Raw genomic sequence first — 24,227 nt, 5'->3', positions numbered from 1 at the left:
TTTTGATTTTCTAATAATGTATGAGGAAAATGTGGGTCAATATCAAAATTACCAAATGCTGTACCTCATAGATGTCAATGTCTTGCAGTGGTAAATAAATCCAACTCTTGACTCAGAGTCAATAATTAATGTTTTCTTTATTGTGCATTTGTAGTGTATTCAAAAACACAAAATTGTGTTTATTCGGTATAAGAAATATAAAGTTATGAAGTGGAGATCAATATTCAGTTTTATTGACCTCGGCTTCCCGTCAGTAACTTTCTCTTTGGGCTATTTAAACTGAATATTGACCTGTAGGTAACACAAAGGTGTCATATGTTTAAAATACTAATAATGAGTTTGTTCTCTATTTGTAGCTGTTTTAAAAAGCCGTCAGTTGTTACATACAACATACAAGATGTACATGGCATCGGTTATTTTCTATGGTAAGTGATTATTTAACAATTCATTTTAAAATACACACTGCATTGCAAATATAATTTGACACTCTTGTATTGCTCCATGCAACAACATCACATTTGACTGTTGTTTTTTTTTCTTTTTTAATCAAGAAATTGTGATATTTCAAAAAAGTATCAATATTATATTGCTCTGTTAGGAGCATATCTCCAAATATAATTATAGATAAACTGCATTTATTTTATGCTGGATTATTAGACAAACCTCTGGCATGTTCTAATGGAGCAAATATAGTATTAGGTTTATACCGCTATGTTGGTATGATAACTTATCACATGCTATCAATAAATTTTATTGAAATAGTGAATTTGGCATGTACATGTCTTACCTTTGTGCAGAATTTAAACAAAATTGGTTCAATGTGTCAGAGAAATATGCAAAAACGCTGCCAGTTGGTTAAATTTCATTGAAAACAGAAAATTGAACAAAATATGAAACACTTAAAAATAAAATCAACATGCCTGCCATTATGTCTAACTTTGAACAAATTGAACAAAATATGAAACACTTAAAAATAAAATCAACATGCCTGCCATTATGTCTAACTTTGAACAAATTGAACAAAATATGAAACACTTAAAAATAAAATCAACATGCCTGCCATTATGTCTAACTTTGAACAAATTGAACAAAATATGAAACACTTAAAAATAAAATCAACATGCCTGCCATTATGTCTAACTTTGAACAAATTGGTGAAAACCATAGCCACATGTGCAATAAAATGTTAATCACTGATAAATAAATCAAAGCCATCATGTGAGGGCACTCTATCTTAAACATACTTTGCTCTGAGCATTATTAGGTCAGTCAGTCAGTTAGCAAGATGAATTACAACTTTGTGAAACACTTTTTGTTTTTGTCTAACCTTGACTTGACAGCACCGTCTCATTGACACATGCACAGTTTATATCATCCCATTATCATATTAGAGGAGAGAAAAGCATGTTTTTATAAAATTATTTATTTTGATTTGTTTTAATATTTTTTGAATCACATACAATGTAGATACTAAAGAAATGAAAGATAGGTACTGAATACGTACACTAGATTAGTAAATCACCATGTTGACAATCCCCGTAAAATGGTGATTCCCACACAGCACACTATTGGTCAAATGACACAATCAAGTCTAGAACAAAGCAATAGTCAATTGTTTTGCAAAGTTGTAAGCCATTTTGCTGACTGAATTTTCGAATAATTCTCAGAACTGCTATAATAACCATGCCCTTCTTACAAACATCTGTGATACATGTATTAATTATGGCCACTAGAGGTCCATATTTGTCCATATTGACTATAACTGTTTGTTTAATTGCAGTGATTTGTCTGTTTTTCCTGTGTGTTTACTACGGTGACTACGGACATACTGGTATTGGTGTACCCGGATTAAAAATAACTGGCAGAGTATTCTACTCTCTTAGTCAACTCACATTTCTACTTATGTTAATATTGTTGGCGAAAGGTTACACTGTTACAAGGTATGGCTATTTTGTTAATTGTCACTACCACTATGGTATGATGGCTCTTCTGTTTGTCGAAATATAGGGGTTCTACACAAATGTAAACTACTTTAATTATATTATGGGTTTAATATTAGTGGATTTGATAATGCAGAGATATTGACTTGGTTTATAAAGAAATCTATACATTATTGTATTCAGTTTGAATACTCCCTGGGTCCTAATTTAGGTGCATTCAACTGCCAGAAAAAGTCACAACATAATAGCCCTGTAAAGTTCTGGCAACCTTCTGAAAAATCATTTCAATAATGTGTACAGTACTGTAAAACTGACGCACTGTAACTATGATGATATGGTTACAGATGTATCATATCATTCAGTAATAACACTGTTTTATTTTTGTGTTCTAGGGGACGTATTAGTCACTCTGGTTCTGTAAAGATTGCAGTGTTTATGACATTATATTGTATGGTGTATATTGGATTATTTATATCTGAAGCTGTGGTAAGTGTTCTATACAAAAAAGTCTTCTGTAATTAGACATAATGTTTAAAATTAAGAGTACCGGTAAGACTGGCTGCTAACGTAAAATCTGTATTAGAAGCTGCATCCCTAATATAAGTTGCACCCATTCTTTTTGAATAAGGCCACACTGATTTAATTTTATGGATGACATCCTCTGAAGACCCCAAAACTAATGCGAGAGGGCGAAAAAAAAAATTCGGCCAAAAAAAAAAAAAATGCTGCTAAAACCACAGGATTACGAAGCTATTATTACGAATTTAACCACAGTGTATCAAAAAAACAACAAGTCTTAATTTGTAGGAGGCACATGTTGATGTGCACATTTCATACTGTATTACTGTCACAGGTATCTTCACCTTTGATTTTGAAAAGGCAAGAGGATAAGGCAGATGTTAGCTTTGCCAAAGGCATACACATCAACTCAATAATAAAGAAAAACTTACTGTGTTGTATTGAAAAAAAAAATAATTAAAAATGAACAATAAGTTTGTCAACAGCAACCTGGAAATAAACTTCTTTGACATTCAAACTACAGCACTTCAGATAGACTAAGTGTAGACACAAATGCTCTAGAACTACTTCAACTATGTAACAAATTATAAGAGGCTCGATATTGAAAAAACAACAACACCAACGTTACCCTGTAAGGGGACTTCGGCCAAGGAGCTTCTGCTGCTTTCGTTGCAGTTTTGTCGACTTCAATGCGGACAAAGCAACCGAACTGATTTGTCGCCTGACCGTCTTTTAGGCCACCATACACCTTCACTCCTCTCCCATTTCTCTCATCATTGCAGAAGAAACGCGGGACAGCCACTCTGGACAATATGTTCTCAAAGTTGCCTGGGCGAAACTCGCTTGCCGCTACCGACCTCTCGTATAGCTGTGTAAACGTCTCCCTGGCCAACGTCAATTGCGTACCAGTCTACAACAATTCCTCCGTTTCACCTCTGAAATTTTATGCTCATGTATTTTGGTGGTGTGGTCGCCATGTTGGATCATTTATGGCAAACTTTGCATGTTTTGAGGCAATCTCTTTCCCATAGGTCTTTGCGCTTTACGTAACGCGCATCTAACTGTGCGGAGTTTGATTTTGAGGTAGTCCAAAACGAGTTTGGCGATAAGTCGGCGCTTTGCGACAATATGAGCCGGCAAGTTCCGGACAGAAAACCGATCTATGGAGACTCGTCGTCGGAGATTTTTTTTTTTTTTTTTTTTTTTGAGAACAGGCGAAAACTAATGTGCGCGCGGATGTCATCCATAAAATTAAATCGGTGTAGCCTAATTGAGAACTAAAAATTCACCATTTCTCATACATGTATGTGTAGATGCTCTAATAGAAACCGCATCCCCTCTGTTGCATTGTACCATTTTAATAGAAACCACGGCTTCTAATACTGATTTTACAGTACTCCATATTTTTAAACGTTGTAATGTTATATTTATATTTTATTACTGTATAAAGATTTTTTTATATAACATGTCTATCCATGTTTGGCTAAGTAAACATATATAGGAATATAGTATATATATAATTAATTTGCATAATTGTTGATAATAGAAATTGTGGTAATTCACTTAAAAACTCTTATTGCGATACAACTACACAAGTCTACAGCAATTTATCAATTTGATTTAAAAAGTCAGCAATGGCACAGTGGTAGTCAGGATAATGATTGTGACGGTGTCAGAACAGTTTGGTCGTAAAAAGAGCACTGGGGTGGTAATGAATTGTCTGGTTTATGCTACATGATGTGATGGCAGATTCATAAGTCACTTCCTAATGTTATTTCATATTTCATAATGCACAATAAGATTAAAAAACGGCTTATAGAAGAGATGATGCTTGCCATTATACGACATTTTTAACTACATCTGAATATGCAAATTATGTTTTCTCTGCTGGGAATTGTTAACCAATTAGGAAGCAACTTACTAGAAAGTTATCTGTAACAAGATTTGCTGTTTCAGTTTGATCTGAACAATGACATAAGTATTTTTTTAGATGAGACAACACAATGTCATTAACACCTATACCTGCATCAAATTGTGTTCCCACTTTGAATGATACGAAAAATGACTTTCAGAACAAGCGTAAAAAATACCATATACATGTAATATTATATCTACAATATAACTGACCTTCAAGTACATACAAAGCCCCCTAACTTTATATTGTTTGTAAATCTAGCTTAATTTAAGAAGCTCACCTAAATTCATATTCTTCAGTTAATTTCTCAAATACCAATCTACAGATGATTGGTCAGTGGATATAGCTAACAAATTTCCAGGAATACAACTTTAAACCATGTCCACATATATTTATTTATTGACAGTTGTTTGATCCTGGTTTAGTACTGTATGTGTATGAATCTCCAGCTGGTTATGGTCTCATAGCTCTCCAGATTATTGGTTGGCTCTGGTTTATATACGCCATCTTCTTCACATTGAAGCATTATCCAGAGAAAGGATCTTTCTACTATCCATTCTTCATCTTTTATACATTTTGGTGAGTTATAAAGATTTATCATATTTTTGTGGTGGTTCGGGTTACTTGATTGAGTGTTAGACAATTTTAACTTGACTCTTGTAACTCAATGAATGGTAAGAAGGAATCATAAATCATATTTTTTATTCATATTGGTATAAAAAAAGAGATGCAATAAAAGATATTTTTATTATTACATACTGTACTGTAGTTTACTTTGTTGCGATCTAAAAAATATGATTGGTATTTCCGCTGCCATTATGCAAATGAGCAAACAAATTTGAAAATGTCTTTGATGTTCATGTTAAAATACAATGTACTATTAAATAGGATCCCCATGTCTTGTACAATGTACTATTAAATAGGATCCCCATGTCTTGTACAATGTACTATTAAATAGGATCCCCATGTCTTGTACAATGTACTATTAAATAGGATCCCCATGTCTTGTACAATGTACTATTAAATAGGATCCCCATGTCTTGTACAATGTACTATTAAATAGGATCCCCATGTCTTGTACAATGTACCATTAAATAGGATCCCCATGTCTTGTACAATGTACTGTAAAATAGGATCCCCATGTCTTGTACAATGTACTATTAAATAGGATCCCCATGTCTTGTACAATGTACTATTAAATAGGATCCCCATGTCTTGTACAATGTACTATTAAATAGGATCCCCATGTCTTGTACAATGTACTATTAAATAGGATCCCCATGTCTTGTACAATGTACTATTAAATAGGATCCCCATGTCTTGTACAATGTACTATTAAATAGGATCCCCATGTCTTGTACAATGTACTGTTAAATAGGATCCCCATGTCTTGTACAATGTACTATTAAATAGGATCCCCATGTCTTGTACAATGTACTATTAAATAGGATCCCCATGTCTTGTACAATGTACTATTAAATAGGATCCCCATGTCTTGTACAATGTACTATTAAATAGGATCCCCATGTCTTGTACAATGTACTATTAAATAGGATCCCCATGTCTTGTACAATGTACTATTAAATAGGATCCCCATGTCTTGTACAATGTACTATTAAATAGGATCCCCATGTCTTGTACAATGTACTATTAAATAGGATCCCCATGTCTTGTACAATGTACTATTAAATAGGATCCCCATGTCTTGTACAATGTACTATTAAATAGGATTCCCATGTCTTGTACAATGTACTATTAAATAGGATCCCCATGTCTTGTACAATGTACTATTAAATAGGATCCCCATGTCTTGTACAATGTACTATTAAATAGGATCCCCATGTCTTGTACAATGTACTATTAAATAGGATCCCCATGTCTTGTACAATGTACTATTAAATAGGATCCCCATGTCTTGTACAATGTACTATTAAATAGGATCCCCGTGTCTTGTACAATGTACTATTAAATAGGATCCCCATGTCTTGTACAATGTACTATTAAATAGGATCCCCATGTCTTGTACAATGTACTATTAAATAGGATCCCCATGTCTTGTACAATGTACTATTAAATAGGATCCCCATGTCTTGTACAATGTACTATTAAATAGGATCCCCATGTCTTGTACAATGTACTATTAAATAGGATCCCCATGTCTTGTACAGTGTACTATTAAATAGGATCCCCATGTCTTGTACAATGTACTATTAAATAGGATCCCCATGTCTTGTACAATGTACTATTAAATAGGATCCCCATGTCTTGTACAATGTACTATTAAATAGGATCCCCATGTCTTGTACAATGTACTATTAAATAGGATCCCCATGTCTTGTACAATGTACTATTAAATAGGATACCCATGTCTTGTACAATGTACTGTTAAATAGGATCCCCGTGTCTTGTACAATGTACTGTTAAATAGGATCCCCATGTCTTGTACAATGTACTATTAAATAGGATCCCCATGTCTTGTACAATGTACTATTAAATAGGATCCCCATGTCTTGTACAATGTACTGTTAAATAGGATCCCCATGTCTTGTACAATGTACTGTTAAATAGGATCCCCATGTCTTGTACAATGTACTGTAAAATAGGATCCCCATGTCTTGTACAATGTACTATTAAATAGGATCCCCATGTCTTGTACAATGTACTATTAAATAGGATCCCCATGTCTTGTACAATGTACTATTAAATAGGATCCCCATGTCTTGTACAATGTACTATTAAATAGGATCCCCATGTCTTGTACAATGTACTATTAAATAGGATCCCCATGTCTTGTACAATGTACTATTAAATAGGATCCCCATGTCTTGTACAATGTACTATTAAATAGGATCCCCATGTCTTGTACAATGTACTGTAAAATAGGATCCCCATGTCTTGTACAATGTACTATTAAATAGGATCCCCATGTCTTGTACAATGTACTATTAAATAGGATCCCCATGTCTTGTACAATGTACTGTTAAATAGGATCCCCATGTCATACACCACATCACTTGTAAAAATAACTTCCATATGCCACAAAATTCATGGTGAGGTAGTGAGGTTCTGTCATATTATTTTACTGATTCAGTATATGTTAATATATACAACGGTTGATTTACCGGTACATGCAAGAGTAAATACAGTACATTATTATTATACATCTGTCACCGTAATGCCATAAGTTTCAGCATGCCTTAATTTTGTGGTATTGCACTAGGTTTTCATCCTACCATATTAGGAAATGCAAATTACAAATATGGAATGATTACGTGCTTAAACATGCTAATAAAAATACAAACATGGCAGCCACCAGGGTTTGACCGGACTCCATACTGATTCTGCTCTAAACATTTGGGATTTCGGCTTTCTCATGATGTATCCTTGGAAGGAAAAGATGTATAATAATAATGTTGTTAAAAAGATATCTCAAAGTATGCACTCAGACAGTACACCGTTGAATCAACCTCCGCTGCATGTTGGTCAATACTCCCGCTGTACTATCTTTGTGCATACTTTGAGGTATTCTCGTAATAACCTTGTATTATGCTCATTCCATGTTTTCACATTATAAGTGTTCTTACATGAGTAGATTTAACTTTGATTATTTTGACAGGTTCCTTGCTATTCCTATTGTTGTTTTGGTGTCTACTTATTTAATTGATGAATGGATGAGAGAAAAAGTTGTCAATGCAATTGATCATACTATAGCATTCCTAGCAATGTCCTTCTTCTTGGTAAGTATCATACTGTCTGTGTGTCTCACTGTCCGTGTGTCTCACTGTCCGTGTGTCTCACTGTCCGTGTGTCTCACTGTCCGTGTGTCTCACTGTCCGTGTGTCTCACTGTCCGTGTGTCTCACTGTCCGTGTGTCTCACTGTCCGTGTGTCTCACTGTCCGTGTCTCACTGTCCGTGTGTCTCACTGTCTGTGTGTCTCACTGTCCGTGTGTCTCACTGTCCGTGTGTCTCACTGTCCGTGTGTCTCACTGTCCGTGTGTCTCACTGTCTGTGTGTCTCACTGTCCGTGTGTCTCACTGTCCGTGTGTCTCACTGTCCGTGTGTCTCACTGTCCGTGTGTCTCACTGTCCGTGTGTCTCAGTCTGTGTGTTCCTTCATTTCACCATATCACACTGTCTCGCCGTCTGTGTGTCTTGCCGTGTGTCTCGCCATTCAGTGCTTCTCAATGTCTGTGTAACCAATTTCATAGTGTCACAATGCATGTCTCGATCAGTGTCTGTGTCTTTCTTCATTTCATTTTGTCAAACTACACGTCTCAGTGTTACCCTGTCACTGTGCAGGTCACCTTCACTGTTTATTCATTGCATGTCGCTCGATATGACTAAATCTATCTAATTCTCTTTATTTCTGCAGATTCTTACAAGACCCGCAGCAGCCAATCAGAATTTTCCATATCATGTCAGAACATCACAGGTGAGTAGTCGGTGAAATAAGTTTGGAAATAAAATTTTTGTTGATATGAGTAACATTATGGACTGTATTATCAGCCTATGACTCCACAAGTATCAAACAGCTCCACAAATAAGTGATATCAGGTGATAGATCATAAAATCATATGCATGTTTATGAGTGTTGGTGAATGCACATTCCAGTTACAACCTTATGCTTATCGACAGAAATTTTAGCAATATTTTTCAAATCGAAAGTCAAATATGGCAGCTATAAAAATGCTACTATCACATGATTTGGTTATCTCTGCTTATTGTCAAGCATGCTCAGGGACAACGTCAAAAGATCGATGTCGGATAAAAAACTTATTATAATATTTGCTTTTATTTTTCAATAAATTAAAAAAATCTTGGAGTATTTGTAGTTCATTTTTTTCTATCTAATCATGGACAGAAATAACAGAAAATGAAAAAAACACACATCTAAGACGAGAAAATAGTTTGGTTTGAATGTAAATATGTGTGTCAAATGAGGTGCATTTGTAAAGTCTTTTTACACCCACCCGACAACCAACTGCTATGCAATACTACTGTCCGATTATCAATTTGTATTTAATGGTGAATGTAGTCATCAATTAAGTTTCAGTGGATGGGTGGGGGGGGGGGGGGTTGAAAAAAAATTAAGGAATTAGGTTTTTTATCCAACATCGATCTTTTGACGTCGTCTTTTATGAAAAACAGTTTAAATATATATTACAATCAACACTTATTACCAGTACACTATTCTAGCCCTCTGTATGAACTTAAACTATAAATAAGCAAATAAAAGATTACACTCAGTCACACTTAATAGTCCCCGTTCGGACGCAGTCCGAAAACGGGGACTTATGTTTTGACCTCTGTGCGTGCGTGCGTCTGTGCGTGCGTCCAGACCTGTATCTTAGAAATGCCTGGACCAATCACAATTAAACTTCACACATGCATCATACATGACATCATACATATGCACGTCAATTTGTTTCATGATCTGATTCAAGATGGCCGAATGGCGGCCATTTTTGTGCTAAAAATCATCAAAATCGAGCATTTCTCGGTTGTTAACAGATGGATTTTGTTCAAACCTTGTATATACGTTGGAAATTATAGGACCTTGATGCACATCATTTTGTTTTACGATCTGATTCAAGATGGCCGAATGGCGGCCATTTTTGTGCTAAAAAATCATAAAAAGCAACCATTTCTCGACTGTTTACAGATGGATTTTGCTCAAACTTGGTATATACATTAGACATTATGGGACCTTGATGCAAATAATTTTGTTTTTCAGATAACATTCAAAATGGTCGACTGGCGGCCATTTTGTATTAACCAATGTGGTTCTCGTGCCATATCTCCAATATATTGTTTTGACTGATTATGTTCAAATTTTAAATATTCATTATACATCATGTCATAGATATATTAGTTTGATGATCCTATTCAAAATGGCCAAATGGTTGTCATTTTTGTACTAAAAATCATCAATTATCAAGCATTTCTGGCATTTATGGATGGATTTGGTTCAAACTTGGTACATACGTTAGACATTACGGGTTCCTGATGCACGTCATTTTATTTTTCAGATCAGATTCAAAATGGCTGTCTGGCGGCCATTTTGTTTTAATGAATGGGTTTCCAGACCCATATGTCTGACTTGTTTTGTCTGATTATGTTCAAATTTTTAATATTCATTATACATCATGTCACAGATATACGGATATATTGGTTTGATGATCTTTTTCAAAGTGTGCTATTTTTGTGCTAAAAAAATCCTCGAATATCAAGCATTTCTTGCATTTATGGATGGATTTTGTTCAAACTTATAACACACGTTAGACATTACAGGTTCCTGATGCATGTCATTTTATTTTCAGATTGGATTCAAAATAGCTGACTGGCGGCCATTTTGTTTTAATGATTGGGCTTCTAGAGCCATATCTCTTAAATAAATACTTTGACTGATTATATTCAAATTTTATATTTTCGTTATACATCATGTTATATATATATATATACATGTATTCAAAATGGCTGATTTTGAATGCTGTTCCAGAGCAATATCTCTCAATATGGACAAGTACTTGTTTGACGATCAGATACAAATGTCAATCATTTTAATGTTAAAAAAATCATATTCCTGACATGGTTATATTCCAGCTATATTACTATAAACATAACTATATATCTCAAATTTGATAACTAACGGGGACTGTGCCATGCATGGCTTGTTTTATTTTTCATTTACTCAACTTTCGCTTACTTCCTTTTTAGTTATTCATTATTAACTTTATTACTTTTTAAACACCAATTTAGTAATGTAAAATTTTCTATCTATCTATCAAATGACGTAAGTCGTGCATATCACCATGTTTAGTGTGAAATATCATAGAGTGAATGATATGCACCATGGTCATGTGGTAAAACTTGCAGTTCGTTCACTTGTATTATGTTATTTTTTTTGCAGATTGGCGCTATAGAAACACCAAATGGTACTGTCTCTGAAGACATTGATGCTTTTTCACACAGTGCATATGGTGCAAATAATTTTATTGGTTCTTATGCAAACACTAACTTTACAGAACTCTTTACCGTCAGTGGCAATACAATGAATGGAGGAACTACAACAACAACAACACCTAATGGAACTTCAGTAAGTAAACACAATCTTAGTTTGTTTAAATTTGAATATTCTAATAGATGAAATCAATGGTTAGTGTCAAAGATATGTAATTAATTTAAGATGTTTTATTTTTAATGTATCCAATATAAACTAGAATAAATCTAAGTTTTTGAAAATTAAATTTGGCAATATATTATAAATTAATTTTATCATTGTTTTGTTTTTCATTATTGCATGTGTCCATTTGAAACCTGTATCTGATTGTTTTCGCGATTTTGTGTACTGATAAAGTGAAATGTGGAAATGTTTGTTTTCATTTCCAGAGGATGTTTTGTTGCTCCAAATCAATTTTTAATGCTTTTATTCAAAAGTATTAGTTTGATGAGCAAAATTGTTTTTCTTTTTGGGGGGGGGGGCTTTATCTGGTACAAGGAATGATATTTCACAAAAAATATGTTGTTACTCTGGTATGTTCGTATTTTGATGAGTTAAATGTAAAGTGTAGGAAAAATGTTTTTTTCACTGGATTTTATTTTCACTGAATCACCTTTTCAGTAGCCTGTAATCCAGCCACTCAGAATGCCCTTCCCAGTGCAATCAAGAAAGACCTGGTGAATCACTATATGAATATGTTGATAGCACAGAATTCTGTGTCATCACTGATTGGCTGTCTAGCTCCTACAACCCCCCAGACCGAGTCCTTATTTGTAGATTTTCAAAGTCTCACGAAAATAGACAACATCTCGTCTCCCCCTTCAGTGAAAATAGACTCCAAGGGAAAATATAGTACTCCACAGTATGATACTTTATGGTTTGTCGACATGGTCTCAACATTCTTTTATACAAAGTTTCAAAAGCTTGTAATTCTTATTTATTAATTAACATATTCTTTATTTTGCAGGGTGATGTTGTAAAAAAGAATAATAATGAGGGTCTTGAGCGCCAAACTGACCCTAATATATTTACCACATCGATGACAACGTCAGCCAACTCCGATGCTTAAATTTTAATGTTTTTAATAATGACGAATTTCTTGCTGGACAAGTGAGAAAATGAATCTTCCTCTTATTTACAATTACTGGATCTATCACCCCAAAATGTGGGATGAACCATTTATGGTATAGGGGTGTAAGGTCCAAATGTGTTGAAGTCCATCCATCCATCCATCATATCTAGCTTCTATTTTTAGTTCAGTAAGTGTTATTGTCTATTTTACTCTGTTTTAAATCTGTCATTTGTAAATTATTCAAATTGTAGTTCATTATCACATAATTATGCAGGGTTAATTTGCCAAAAATGTTTATAAATAACAAATTTTAAAGTAGATTTTATAAAATATTGCAGACACACTGATATTTACATAATAAAATTCTATATGCTTTTTGTGATGGTGAGATTGGTGACTTAGAAATTTACTGGCATGAGATGTATGATAGCATCTTGCAGCAAATAAAATTCAAAATATTAAACTGGCAATAGCTGTGATTTTCAACATTTTTTTGTTTAAAGAGGGCCAAATCTTACCAAAATATTGTTTTAGACACAATTGCATTGGCAAAGTTATGTACACAAGGCTAGTGTCACATAAAATGCGATTTGACTTGTCGTTATTTTTTTTAAATCATTCATGTGATGGGGATCATACACTGTGATGGGAAATGACACATAAAATCATCACTGGAAGACTGTCAGTGAGTCTTTGATATTTGGCACAAGTCTTTTACCATAATCATTGAGGTTTGATTCACAAAATTGGATTTCAATAAATGGCGCCCTCTGTAAACTGGGATGCAACCCCCACAGCCATCTTTTTTCTTGTTTGCAAGTGATTTAATGTACAATGTCAGTATAGCATATATGATATGTTACCAGTGTCCACATTTTGGTAATTACAAATTGACATTAATGGCACGGAAATGTTTTATTAAAATTAAAAATCAGAGATTGATAGTTACAGCTATTGTCGCTTTAAGTATTCATGAACTACTCATGAATATTTATTTTTATTGGAACAATGTTGCAAATCTCACTAAATTTAGTTTTATTGGAACAATGTTGCAAACTTTAGTGTTTGGGTCTAATTCTGTAGTATTTTTTTAATTCTGTAAAATTGCATTTATTGTGAGCAATTTTATCAGTAGTTTGTGTCTTGAAAAATATTTTTATATCTAGTTTCAATATATAATAAGAAAACCTTTGTGTCCAAAAATTCAGTAGTCAAATTAAAATATTTATATATAAAATGTATCATATGACAAGATTATTATTATACAAACTGTGATTGGTTGCTGTATTGCTTATTTGCTTTCCCTCTCAAAATGTATTGTTTTGTATATTTTATTGAAGATATACCTAATGCAACAGTTTGTAATTTTGGCAAACATGTCAGAAATTTTGAATTAGTCTGATTGAAATTTTGTAGTGTGATGATTATATCTGTAATATGAAACTTATTGCAAAAAAGCCAACTTTGTTGACGATTTTATTTCATATAGACAACATGTCAATCACTTGGTATCTTGTTGCTAGGCAACACATGTTTTCCACAAATGTTTTTTTTTTTGATGTGATAGAAATATTTTAAAAATAATGTATATCTAAATAGAATGTAAATATATGTAAATAATTTTATTTTGTCAGTTTTGTTTTCAATTACATGGAAAAATTTTGTATTGGCCTTATCATCAGGCAATTTATACGAGGGGAAAATTTCTTCGTTGTCATTGTTAACTCTGTTGTAAAACTTTTTCTTGTGGTTACAATAACAGTTGTTATCTAGTTTCTTTCAGACTTGGATATTATATTAACCAGTTTGTGATCGTAGCCAAATTTGGGGATGGTGAAATGTAAATTTTTAAAGACATTCATGAAATTTCACTTACCAGTAAAATTGTTGTTTTCTTGTGGCTACAATAACTTGAGCAATAGACATAGAAATAAGTAGACAGAATGAACATATTTATACTGCATATTATGGCAATTATCAGATTTTAGTAAATACATGTATGCTCTCCAAGATCTGTTAATTAGATAAATGTAAAAGTCTAATTTGTTATGAGTATTGTCAAGTCTGGCTTGTATTATATTTTGCTTATATTCATGCTTTATTTTGAATAAGGTGCATTGAGATTAATACAGTATATAATGCTTAGATACTACCGGTATATTATTGCATTGTTTCCGGACTTTCATACTCGATTTTGTCTTGCAAAAAAAAAAATATATCTTTAGTTTGTCCATCCATACATTTGTTATTTAATCAAGGTTCTCAATAGACAAGATTGTAATAGTTACGCTACGTTTTAATCAAATGGTTACAATTATCATTGTTAGAATGAGTGTGATTGGCTGTCATTGATCATATGAGATTATTACTGTTAGAATGAGTGTGATTGGCTATCATTGATCACATGAAATTATCACTGTTAGAATGAGTGTGATTGGCTGTCATTGATCATATGAGATTATCACTGTTAGAATGAGTGTGATTGGCTGTCATTGATCATATGAGATTATTACTGTTAGAATGAGTGTGATTGGCTATCATTGATCACATGAAATTATCACTGTTAGAATGAGTGTGATTGGCTGTCATTGATCATATGAGATTATCACTGTTAGAATGAGTGTGATTGGCTGTCATTGTTCATATGAGATTATTACTGTTAGAATGAGTGTGATTGGCTGTCATTGATCATATGAGATTATCACTGTTAGAATGAGTGTGATTGGCTGTCATTGGTCACATGAGATTATCACTGTTAGAATGAGTGTGATTGGCTGTCATTGATCATATGAGATTATCACTGTTAGAATGAGTGTGATTGGCTATCATTGATCACATGAGATTATCACTGTTAGAATGAGTGTGATTGGCTGTCATTGATCACATGAGATTATCACTGTTAGAATGAGTGTGATTGGCTGTCATTGATCACATGAGATTATCACTGTTAGAATGAGTGTGATTGGCTGTCATTGATCACATGAGATTATTACTGTTAGAATGAGTGTGATTGGCTGTCATTGATCATATGAGATTATTACTGTCAGAATGAGTGTGATTGGCTGTCATTGATCACATGAGATTATTACTGTTAGAATGAGTGTGATTGGCTGTCATTGATCATATGAGATTATCACTGTTAGAATGAGTGTGATTGGCTGTCATTGATCATATGAGATTATCACTGTTAGAATGAGTGTGATTGACTGTCATTGATCATATGAGTTTATTACTGTTAGAATGAGTGTGATTGGCTGTCATTGATCACATGAGATTATTACTGTTAGAATGAGTGTGATTGGCTGTCATTGATCATATGAGATTATCACTGTTAGAATGAGTGTGATTGGCTGTCATTGATCACATGAGATTATCACTGTTAGAATGAGTGTGATTGGCTGTCATTGATCACATGAGATTATCACTGTTAGAATGAGTGTGATTGACTGTCATTGATCATATGAGATTATCACTGTTAGAATGAGTGTGATTGGCTGTCATTGATCATATGAGATTATCACTGTTAGAATGAGTGTGATTGGCTGTCATTGATCACATGAGATTATTACTGTTAGAATGAGTGTAATTGGCTGTCATTGATCATATGAGATTATCACTGTTAGAATGAGTGTGATTGGCTGTCATTGATCATATGAGATTATCATTGTTAGAATGAGTGTGATTGGCTATCATTGATCACATGAGATTATCACTGTTAGAATGAGTGTGATTCGCTGTCATTGATCACATGACATTATCACTGTTAGAATGAGTGTGATTGGCTGTCATTGGTCACATGAGATTATCACTGTTAGAATGAATGTCACACCTGATTAAGTTGGGATATAGAGTGTAATTTGATTGGCTTGTGCAATGGATTCCATTGTTTAATCGAAATAACAGCCAATGAGTCACTGTTTTGTATTCCTATTGTATATTTATCAACTTTTGGAAAATAATTCATTGTGTTCATAATGGCAACTTAGTTGTTGTATTTCAGGTCGATCACAAATGAATATTAAGTGCCTTCCTTGTGTCTTTAAAAATGATATTTTGTTTCTAAAATTAGGATGACTTGAATGTATTCACACTTCCATAGTTTACATGTATCAATACTGTATTCAATTTATTTCTAACTGTCATCAGAATTGTACTTACCGTGACGTGAGGGGGCTTACATAACAATGAATGTTTACATATTGGTTGTGGATATTTTGTAGAGATCTGAAAACCTGTTGCATATTTTAGACAAACTAGTATACAATTGTGAAAATTAGATGCTTTATCATAGTTTATGTTTTGAACCATCATGCAATGCGGGTAAAGGGCCAATCAGGGAACTGTAGAATACAAGTATTGCTTTAACATTTTCACCACCACACTTTCTTGCCACAATTTTTCTGCACTTTTTAGCTCCGCTGTCGACTTTGTCGAGCGGAGCTTATCATATGAGTGATTGTCCGGCGTCCGTCGTCCGTGTCAATGTTTTACTTTTTCGACTTCTTCTTGAAAACTACAAGCCTGAATGCTTTGATATTTGGTGTATATGTACCTTGGGTAGACCTCTCTCAGATTTGTTCATTTCATGATCATATCTTAAATTCTCTAATTTTGGTGAATATTTTTGTCATTTTTGGTAAAAAGTAATATTTTCGACTTCTTGTTAAAAACCGCAAGTCTGATTGCTTTGATATTACATATATAGGTACTACATGTGGACCTCTCTCAGATTTGTTCATTTTGTGATGATATCTTCAATTCTCTAATTTTTGTGAATATTTTTGGTAGAGAGTGATATTTTCGACTTCTTGTTAAAAACTGCAAATCCGATTGCTTTGATACTATACATATTGTTCATTTTCTAATGATGTCTTCAGTTCTTTAATTGAAATGTGCATTGCTAACAGCGGAGCTATCTCAGCCGATAGGCTGCTTGTTTCTTGTATTCTTCAATATTTCTGGAAATGAACCCTAATTTTGGAGCCAACAGACAAAATTTGAGTCAATTTTCAGTTTTTACTAATAAATTTGGCTATTTTTGTCTGAATTTCTGAAGAAAAGTGCAGACTACAAACAGGACTATTTTGTGAATTTGTGATGAAATGAGGGAACTGGTGCTGAAAAGGTTAATGATTTTAATGAATTATTTACCCCTACCCTGACTTGTGAAATATTGCCAGTCTGATCCAAAATGTAAAGATATAGGAACCATCTCTGGTGTGTGTGTACTGGACTATGCATCACAAGTAATTGTGTGTTTGTTTCCTGTAATCTTCTCATTCCTGATAGATGGCATTGTTATCAATATGTAATGGTCATCACACAAATACAATAAAGATTTTATTCCTGCAAGTGTTTTGTAGCCATCTAAGAATTAATTGCAATTAATCTTGGTTCAAAATATTTCCAATTTGGAAATTCTGAGCGATTCAAACATTTGTAGTTGTGTTAAATGTCTTCAGAAAACATACCTGGATTATGGTAACAAGCACTCTGGCCTCATACCAGTAGACATATTTGCACATGTTGTATAAACATCATTTAAAATAATGTGTCCTTTTTCCAAGAACATCGTCAAATTTATTTGGAGGATTTCATCTCCGTGCATTGGCCAATTTCATTCAAACTTCACACATAAATATGTTTCATGATCCAATTCAAGATGCCTGAAGTGCAGTCATTTCAGTGTTAAACGTTCTTCAAAACCATGCATTTCTCTCGTTTCAAAATCATAAATCATACATGGACAGATTTCATTCAAACTTGTGTTGAACACAAGGTCAAAAAAGTACATATAATAAAAAGACCTGATTACTTTAGACTTGAAATCTATGCATATTATCTAATTTGCATAAATTAGACTATTTACTGGTATCTCATTTTACATTCATAAAATAATTCTTTTGAATACATGCATTAAAGTTGGATCAACAAAACATCCTCTGAACCAGAATACAAACATTCCCCCATTCTACCGTATGTGGCGTGCTTTACCCGTTTGCAAACAAAATGTGAGATAAAATGTTTCAAATTGATACGCGATTAAAAGCAAAACATTTTTTGTCTTGAATAAATGGATATAATTTTGGAATAACATAATTTTGTTAGCAGCACCAAACAAAATAAATAGTCTAGCTTTTTTATCCGCCACATTTCTCATTTCCAGAACTATCGAAATTAAACAAGGTTCAGACTTTCTTGCATTTATGTAAATGGCGGGAGATGCTGAATTGTTCAAGTTACGAAAATTACCGTTGTATATTTCCCGTAAACTGTTAATTGAACATCGAGTTACAATTTGGGCGTGGTTTCTAAAAGAGGGGCGTGGTCATTTTTGTATTCCACACATCTCGTAGACCACTGCCCTACAACTGAAAAGCAGTTTACTGTGACCTAAATATCCCCTAACGCCCAACGCACCCCTCGAAGCACCAAGTTTGCTGTGGGTGGTGTTCGATAAACTTGAAATCCGAGTGGTATTATACGGAAATACACTAAAATTTGCATAAATGATGCATCCCCCTCACCAGCCAATAGACGTAGTTATCACATATCGACGCGTTTTGACGAGGAAAGGCGTACCATCTATATAATCACAAAATGTCGAACACCAAAATAAAGTTTCTTGTGAAAATCAAAATCCAAAGATTGTTGGTTCGTTTTTATCATATGACAGTTGGAAAAAATGCTTCTAATTTTGTGAAATTGAATTTGTTTGCTTACGTGTACGTGTATAATCGACCGCGAAGCAGACATTTGGAGGTACACTGTTTACCTCACATCAGGAATTGTTGGTTCTTCAGTCGACTGCTCATATAACAGTATACAAATAGTACGTTCTGCCTAGACCACGTGATCAAACACTGGAGATTTCACACAGGGGTGATATTCCTTTCATGCCGGAGTTTCTAGATCCTCAACTGGCTTCTTTACCTGTTGATCTGAGGAATGAATAAAATATACAATATGTATCTTTGGAAATTGTACCTACAATTGAGTAGTGACAAAAGACAACTTATATTCACAAATAAAAAATAGTATTACAGTGAGTGGCATAAACTGTTTTATAGATGTTATAAATCAATCAGTGTCTAGTTGAATTAACTCACTGATATTAATGATCAGTTATTTCCTGATTGGTAACCACGTTATTTTTATCCCCCTTCCATATACACACACCACTGTTAAATACGTCTCTTGGGCCAGCGTTGACTATATTTTGTGTGATCCAATAATCTCGGATATGTCTTCCGAGTATCTGAGTCTTTGTTACAAACCAGTCACATTTTGGGGGTATTTGTATAAACATTTCATTAGCATTGTATTGTTAACGAATTAATTGTGGTATAGGATATGAACGGGTTCGTAATTTGAACTGCGTTATTATTATGAACAGATATGATCTGCAGTAAATCTACTCAAATCCCACCAAGTAGGCGCTAACAATGTATCTTAATGTCTTTAGCATTTATTATACGCCGCCGCCATCCAGCAACAACCAGAGAGGGTGTCCTCCCCACCAACGTATTAGTAATTCCGAACTATAACCCCCATGTTCAATCAAGAAATAATTTGGTTGTTGACCGTAAGCGGCGTACTGGCCTAAAATGGTTGATGGCAACTATGCAAAGTACTGATCACGTGGGAGTGTAATGGCGTGGAATCTAGATTATGGGTATACAGGATCCGCGATATTTTTAAAATGGTTTTAAGATCAAAATGTTTTAATATCGATAGATAGAATGTTTTTTTTATATATCAAAACCACAGTTTCGTTAACATCCGGTCGTGTATGCGTCTGAATGCGCCCTCCACCGTCTAAAGCGAATATGGTCCCTTCTAGGTTCGACCGTCGCGAGAAATTATGGTTAGCGTTACCATAGTGGTGGAGCATAGCTATCAATGGAATGGTTGTTGTGGACGTAATTAACATTTGAGAAAGATATACTAGTAATATCCTTTGTCATATTGGAAATAAACATGTACAAGGCGACCTCTATCGTAATCAGCCATCATGGAAACCTACTCAAAGACTGCTCTCAGAGACTTCGCCCAACCAGCAGTACTACCCACCAATTGATGTTGAAATTAACGATTTTGTATTTATTATATAATATTACTATGTTTTTGTGTGATCACCTGACTAATGGTCTTTGTGACGGTGATAAAACTGCACCAAAAGATTCAGAAAGTTTACCATCCATTACTGGAATAGTTCGTTCATTTCATATTTCTAATTTTACTACTATTTATTTTTCTAAATCAGTTTGAAATAACGAAGTACAGCCCAGTGTCGTGAATCGTACGACAAGCAATGCCCGATTTTAAGGTTGCGTAATACTGCAGTTATACTGGAAACAATGTTAGCATTGTCTTCTCATATATTCGTTATTAGTAAATGTTGACACCTTGAAAAGCACTGGTCGTCGTGTTCGATCCATGCCTCCCGTGCTATGTACACAACGTATATGAAATTGTAACACGCTATGTGACGACCACCATCCTTTATTTACATCGAATCCAGAGCTTGTATTTGGAATTGGTGAATAATTAACATTTTGAATAACAATTATCGATTATTGGCATCGATATCGATTAATGTGCTGTGGATGAATTACGTAGTATTATGCATGAACACATTTTGTAATATCAGTTGTATTCGAGATGTCGTCAGATTAGTTGAAACATGCGCCATCTTGTGTGCGGGGTCACTGTCTGCGTCCAACTGGTTCTGAAACTTTTATCTAGTGAGGAAACAGGGTTTAGTCAGAAGAATTCCCGACGAACGAGAGAGTACAAAATAGTCAAAATGTTAAACCGTCCTTGCTTATATGGCATACTCAAACTCGAAGAAATAGAAAAACACTTTAAGTTCATCTTTGCGTTTTAATTACTACAGCAGGTTGTTAAATCAACTAACATCCGCTCCATCCATGATCGTAATCACACTCCCGTCACTATGCCAACTGCTTCTCAACACCGTTCACGGCATGTTTAGCAGCGTGATACTAAGTTTTATAAATCACACTTATTTTAAAATATTTGATGTTATCCATTTTGTCTCAATTCGCCTCCGCCCACTTCGGAATGACTTAAATCACACTAAAGTCGAAACATAATTGGTGTACACTGTGCTACAACAGTGTTAGTGTCACTGAAGAATACTTACATTCCAGTTCATTCAAATAAATATATAACGATTTATTTTAATAATGGGGATGTATAAAACGACCATTTGTAATTACACTGCAGTATACATAGGCTGGAATCCAACCGTACCGAGTATACCAGGAATAGAAGTCTCGCGATCAGAGACGATATCTAGCAACCCTACTGAATTCTTTGAGTCGCTTTGTGGTGAATGTGCTGCTTAAACGTCTAATTCCGATGTCGTGTCCAATAATTTCAGCAATTATTTTTATACTTCGCAAGGATAAACGTCTTTTGCGTGAAATACCGCCAATTTGCACTTTCTCTCCATTTCAGTTTGACAGTTGACTAGAGACAAATTTGCTGAAATTACTACGGGCAATTGACTTCAGTTAAAATTGTATTCCTTACGACCTATTATTTATATGCAGAACGACCCTCACTGATTATTGTGATCACCGTTAAAAATGATAAAATCACGTGTTTTGATTACAAACCATGAAATATTGGAGCGCTGAAGCTAGCTGAAGGTTTAAGGTTGTAATCACTAAAGATTATTTTAACCAATTTAACCATTCTTTAACCAATTTAACCAATCTTAGCCAATTTAACCATTCTAAATTAGTTTTTAGTTTTCTGTTGGGTAAGATTTCTCGTGAACTGTTCAGAATCCATCATAGCCCGTATGATGCAGAAGATGATAATGCGGGGAATGCAACGCAGGAATGTAGAATATTGATATAATGTATTTCGACATTTTCAAATTATAAGCAACAGATAGTATTGATATTGTTCTTCAAAGGTCAGATTTTTTATTACAGTGTCCAATCAAAGACTGATTGCACAGATTATGTCTCGTATTACTCTGCTTCAGTTAGCGTGTAGAAATCAACATCATACCTACACATATATTAACGTCTATTCCCGTACAAGGCACCAATATGCACGGTATGCCAATGTTCCATCCACATGAGTCATACCATTATGTTGATACCTCCCTAAACACATCAAATGATGTAATTCGCGCATCACTGCGTTCATAATATTAAATAAAGGACGACGTAGTATGTCGTTAGTTAATTGTTTACACTGTGACGTGGCAGTGAACGCCAACAGGGCGAGTATGCGTATATTTTGGCAGCGTCCCCCCCGTGTCACAAGGGGAGGGCGGTCACAATTAGAAGTTCCCACTTTTTTCAAGTTAGCGAAATCGACGGAATGATTACTGTAAAACACTTCATAGCTACATTGAAACGTTGCGCAGTATTCTCGTTGGATGGCTGACTGCATTCAAATGTATAAATATTTATGAAGATGAAGGAAATACACTGGTTGTGCCAAGAGTAAATACTGATTCAGCCACGCGGAACTTAACAAAAGAGGTTTCCCACGTACGATCATCATTTTCAAAGCATCTAATTAAACAAAAGTAACTAGACTACATTGAAGCAAACACACGAGATTAAAAAGGGAGTGGACATATACATCGAAGTAAGCTTTATTTCCTGTGCGGCATGCTAAGCACGTTTCATCGCCCCGTACCCTATGCAAACGCCCGCTACATCGGTCTACAATTCTATTGCCATAGAAGAAATCTTAGTTAAACCATTGATATAATAATATTAAATTTATTGCATCCGTAGAAATACAATATTTCTATCAGACAAGTTGTGGAGGAAAAGGAAAGAAAGAAGATAATGGGATGAAAAAAATGATAGCAGTAACACGGTCTATTCCTAGACACATATCTACATGACATACTGACACATATAGCAGTATCTACATGACATACTGACACATATAGCAGTAACATGGTCTATTCCTAGACATGTACCTACATGACATACTGACACATATAGCAGTAACACGGTCCATTCCCAGACACGTATCTACATGACATACTGACACATATAGCAGTAACACGATCTATTCCTAGAAAAGTATCTACATGACATACTGACACATGTAGCAGTAACACAGTCTATTCCTAGACACGTATCTACATGACATACTGACACATATAGCAGTAACATGGTCTATTCCTAGACACGTATCTACATGACACACTGATACATATATCAGTAACACGGTCTATTCCTAGACACGTATATACATGACATACTGACAGATATAGCAGTAACACAGTCTATTCCTGGACACGTATCTACATGACATACTGACACATATAGCAGTAACACAGTCTATTCCGAGACACGTATCTACATGACATACTGACACATATAGCAGTAACACGGTCTATTCCTCGACACATATCTACATGACATACTGAAACATATAGCAATAACACTATTCCTAGACACGTATCTACATGACATAGTGACACATATAGCAGTAACATGGTCTATTCCTAGACACGTATCTACATGACATACTGACACATATAGCAGTAACACAGTCCATTCCCAGACACATATCTACATAACATACTGACACATATAGCAATAACACGGTCTATTCCTAGACACGTATCTACATGACATACTGACACATATAGCAGTAACACGGTCTATTCCTAGACATGTACCTACATGACATACTGACACATATAGCAGTAACACGGTCCATTCCCAGACACGTATCTACATGACATACTGACACATATAGCAGTAA

General features: G+C 34.4%; 1 protein-coding gene across 1 annotated transcript in view; it reads left to right on the top strand.

The window, feature by feature from the left end:
* LOC102804512 (transmembrane protein 145-like) overlaps nucleotides 1–17,798 on the top strand; it is an 87,613-nt gene extending 69,815 nt beyond the window's left edge. The window contains exons 7-14 of the mRNA XM_085499047.1: nucleotides 357–425; nucleotides 1,781–1,940; nucleotides 2,333–2,426; nucleotides 4,781–4,953; nucleotides 7,991–8,111; nucleotides 8,747–8,806; nucleotides 11,285–11,470; nucleotides 12,342–17,798. Coding sequence (XP_085355173.1) covers nucleotides 357–425; nucleotides 1,781–1,940; nucleotides 2,333–2,426; nucleotides 4,781–4,953; nucleotides 7,991–8,111; nucleotides 8,747–8,806; nucleotides 11,285–11,470; nucleotides 12,342–12,443 — 965 coding nt within the window. The 3' untranslated portion in view covers nucleotides 12,444–17,798. The remainder of the gene's footprint in view (nucleotides 1–356; nucleotides 426–1,780; nucleotides 1,941–2,332; nucleotides 2,427–4,780; nucleotides 4,954–7,990; nucleotides 8,112–8,746; nucleotides 8,807–11,284; nucleotides 11,471–12,341) is intronic.
* The last annotated feature ends 6,429 nt before the right edge of the window (nucleotides 17,799–24,227 follow it).

The sequence above is a fragment of the Saccoglossus kowalevskii genome, chromosome 5 (assembly GCF_978046115.1).
Source record: "Saccoglossus kowalevskii chromosome 5, keSacKowa6.1, whole genome shotgun sequence".
In the NCBI taxonomy this organism is placed as follows: Eukaryota; Metazoa; Hemichordata; class Enteropneusta; family Harrimaniidae; genus Saccoglossus; species Saccoglossus kowalevskii.
Note: the sequence above shows the minus strand (reverse complement) of the source record. Positions and strands in the feature narration are given on the sequence as shown.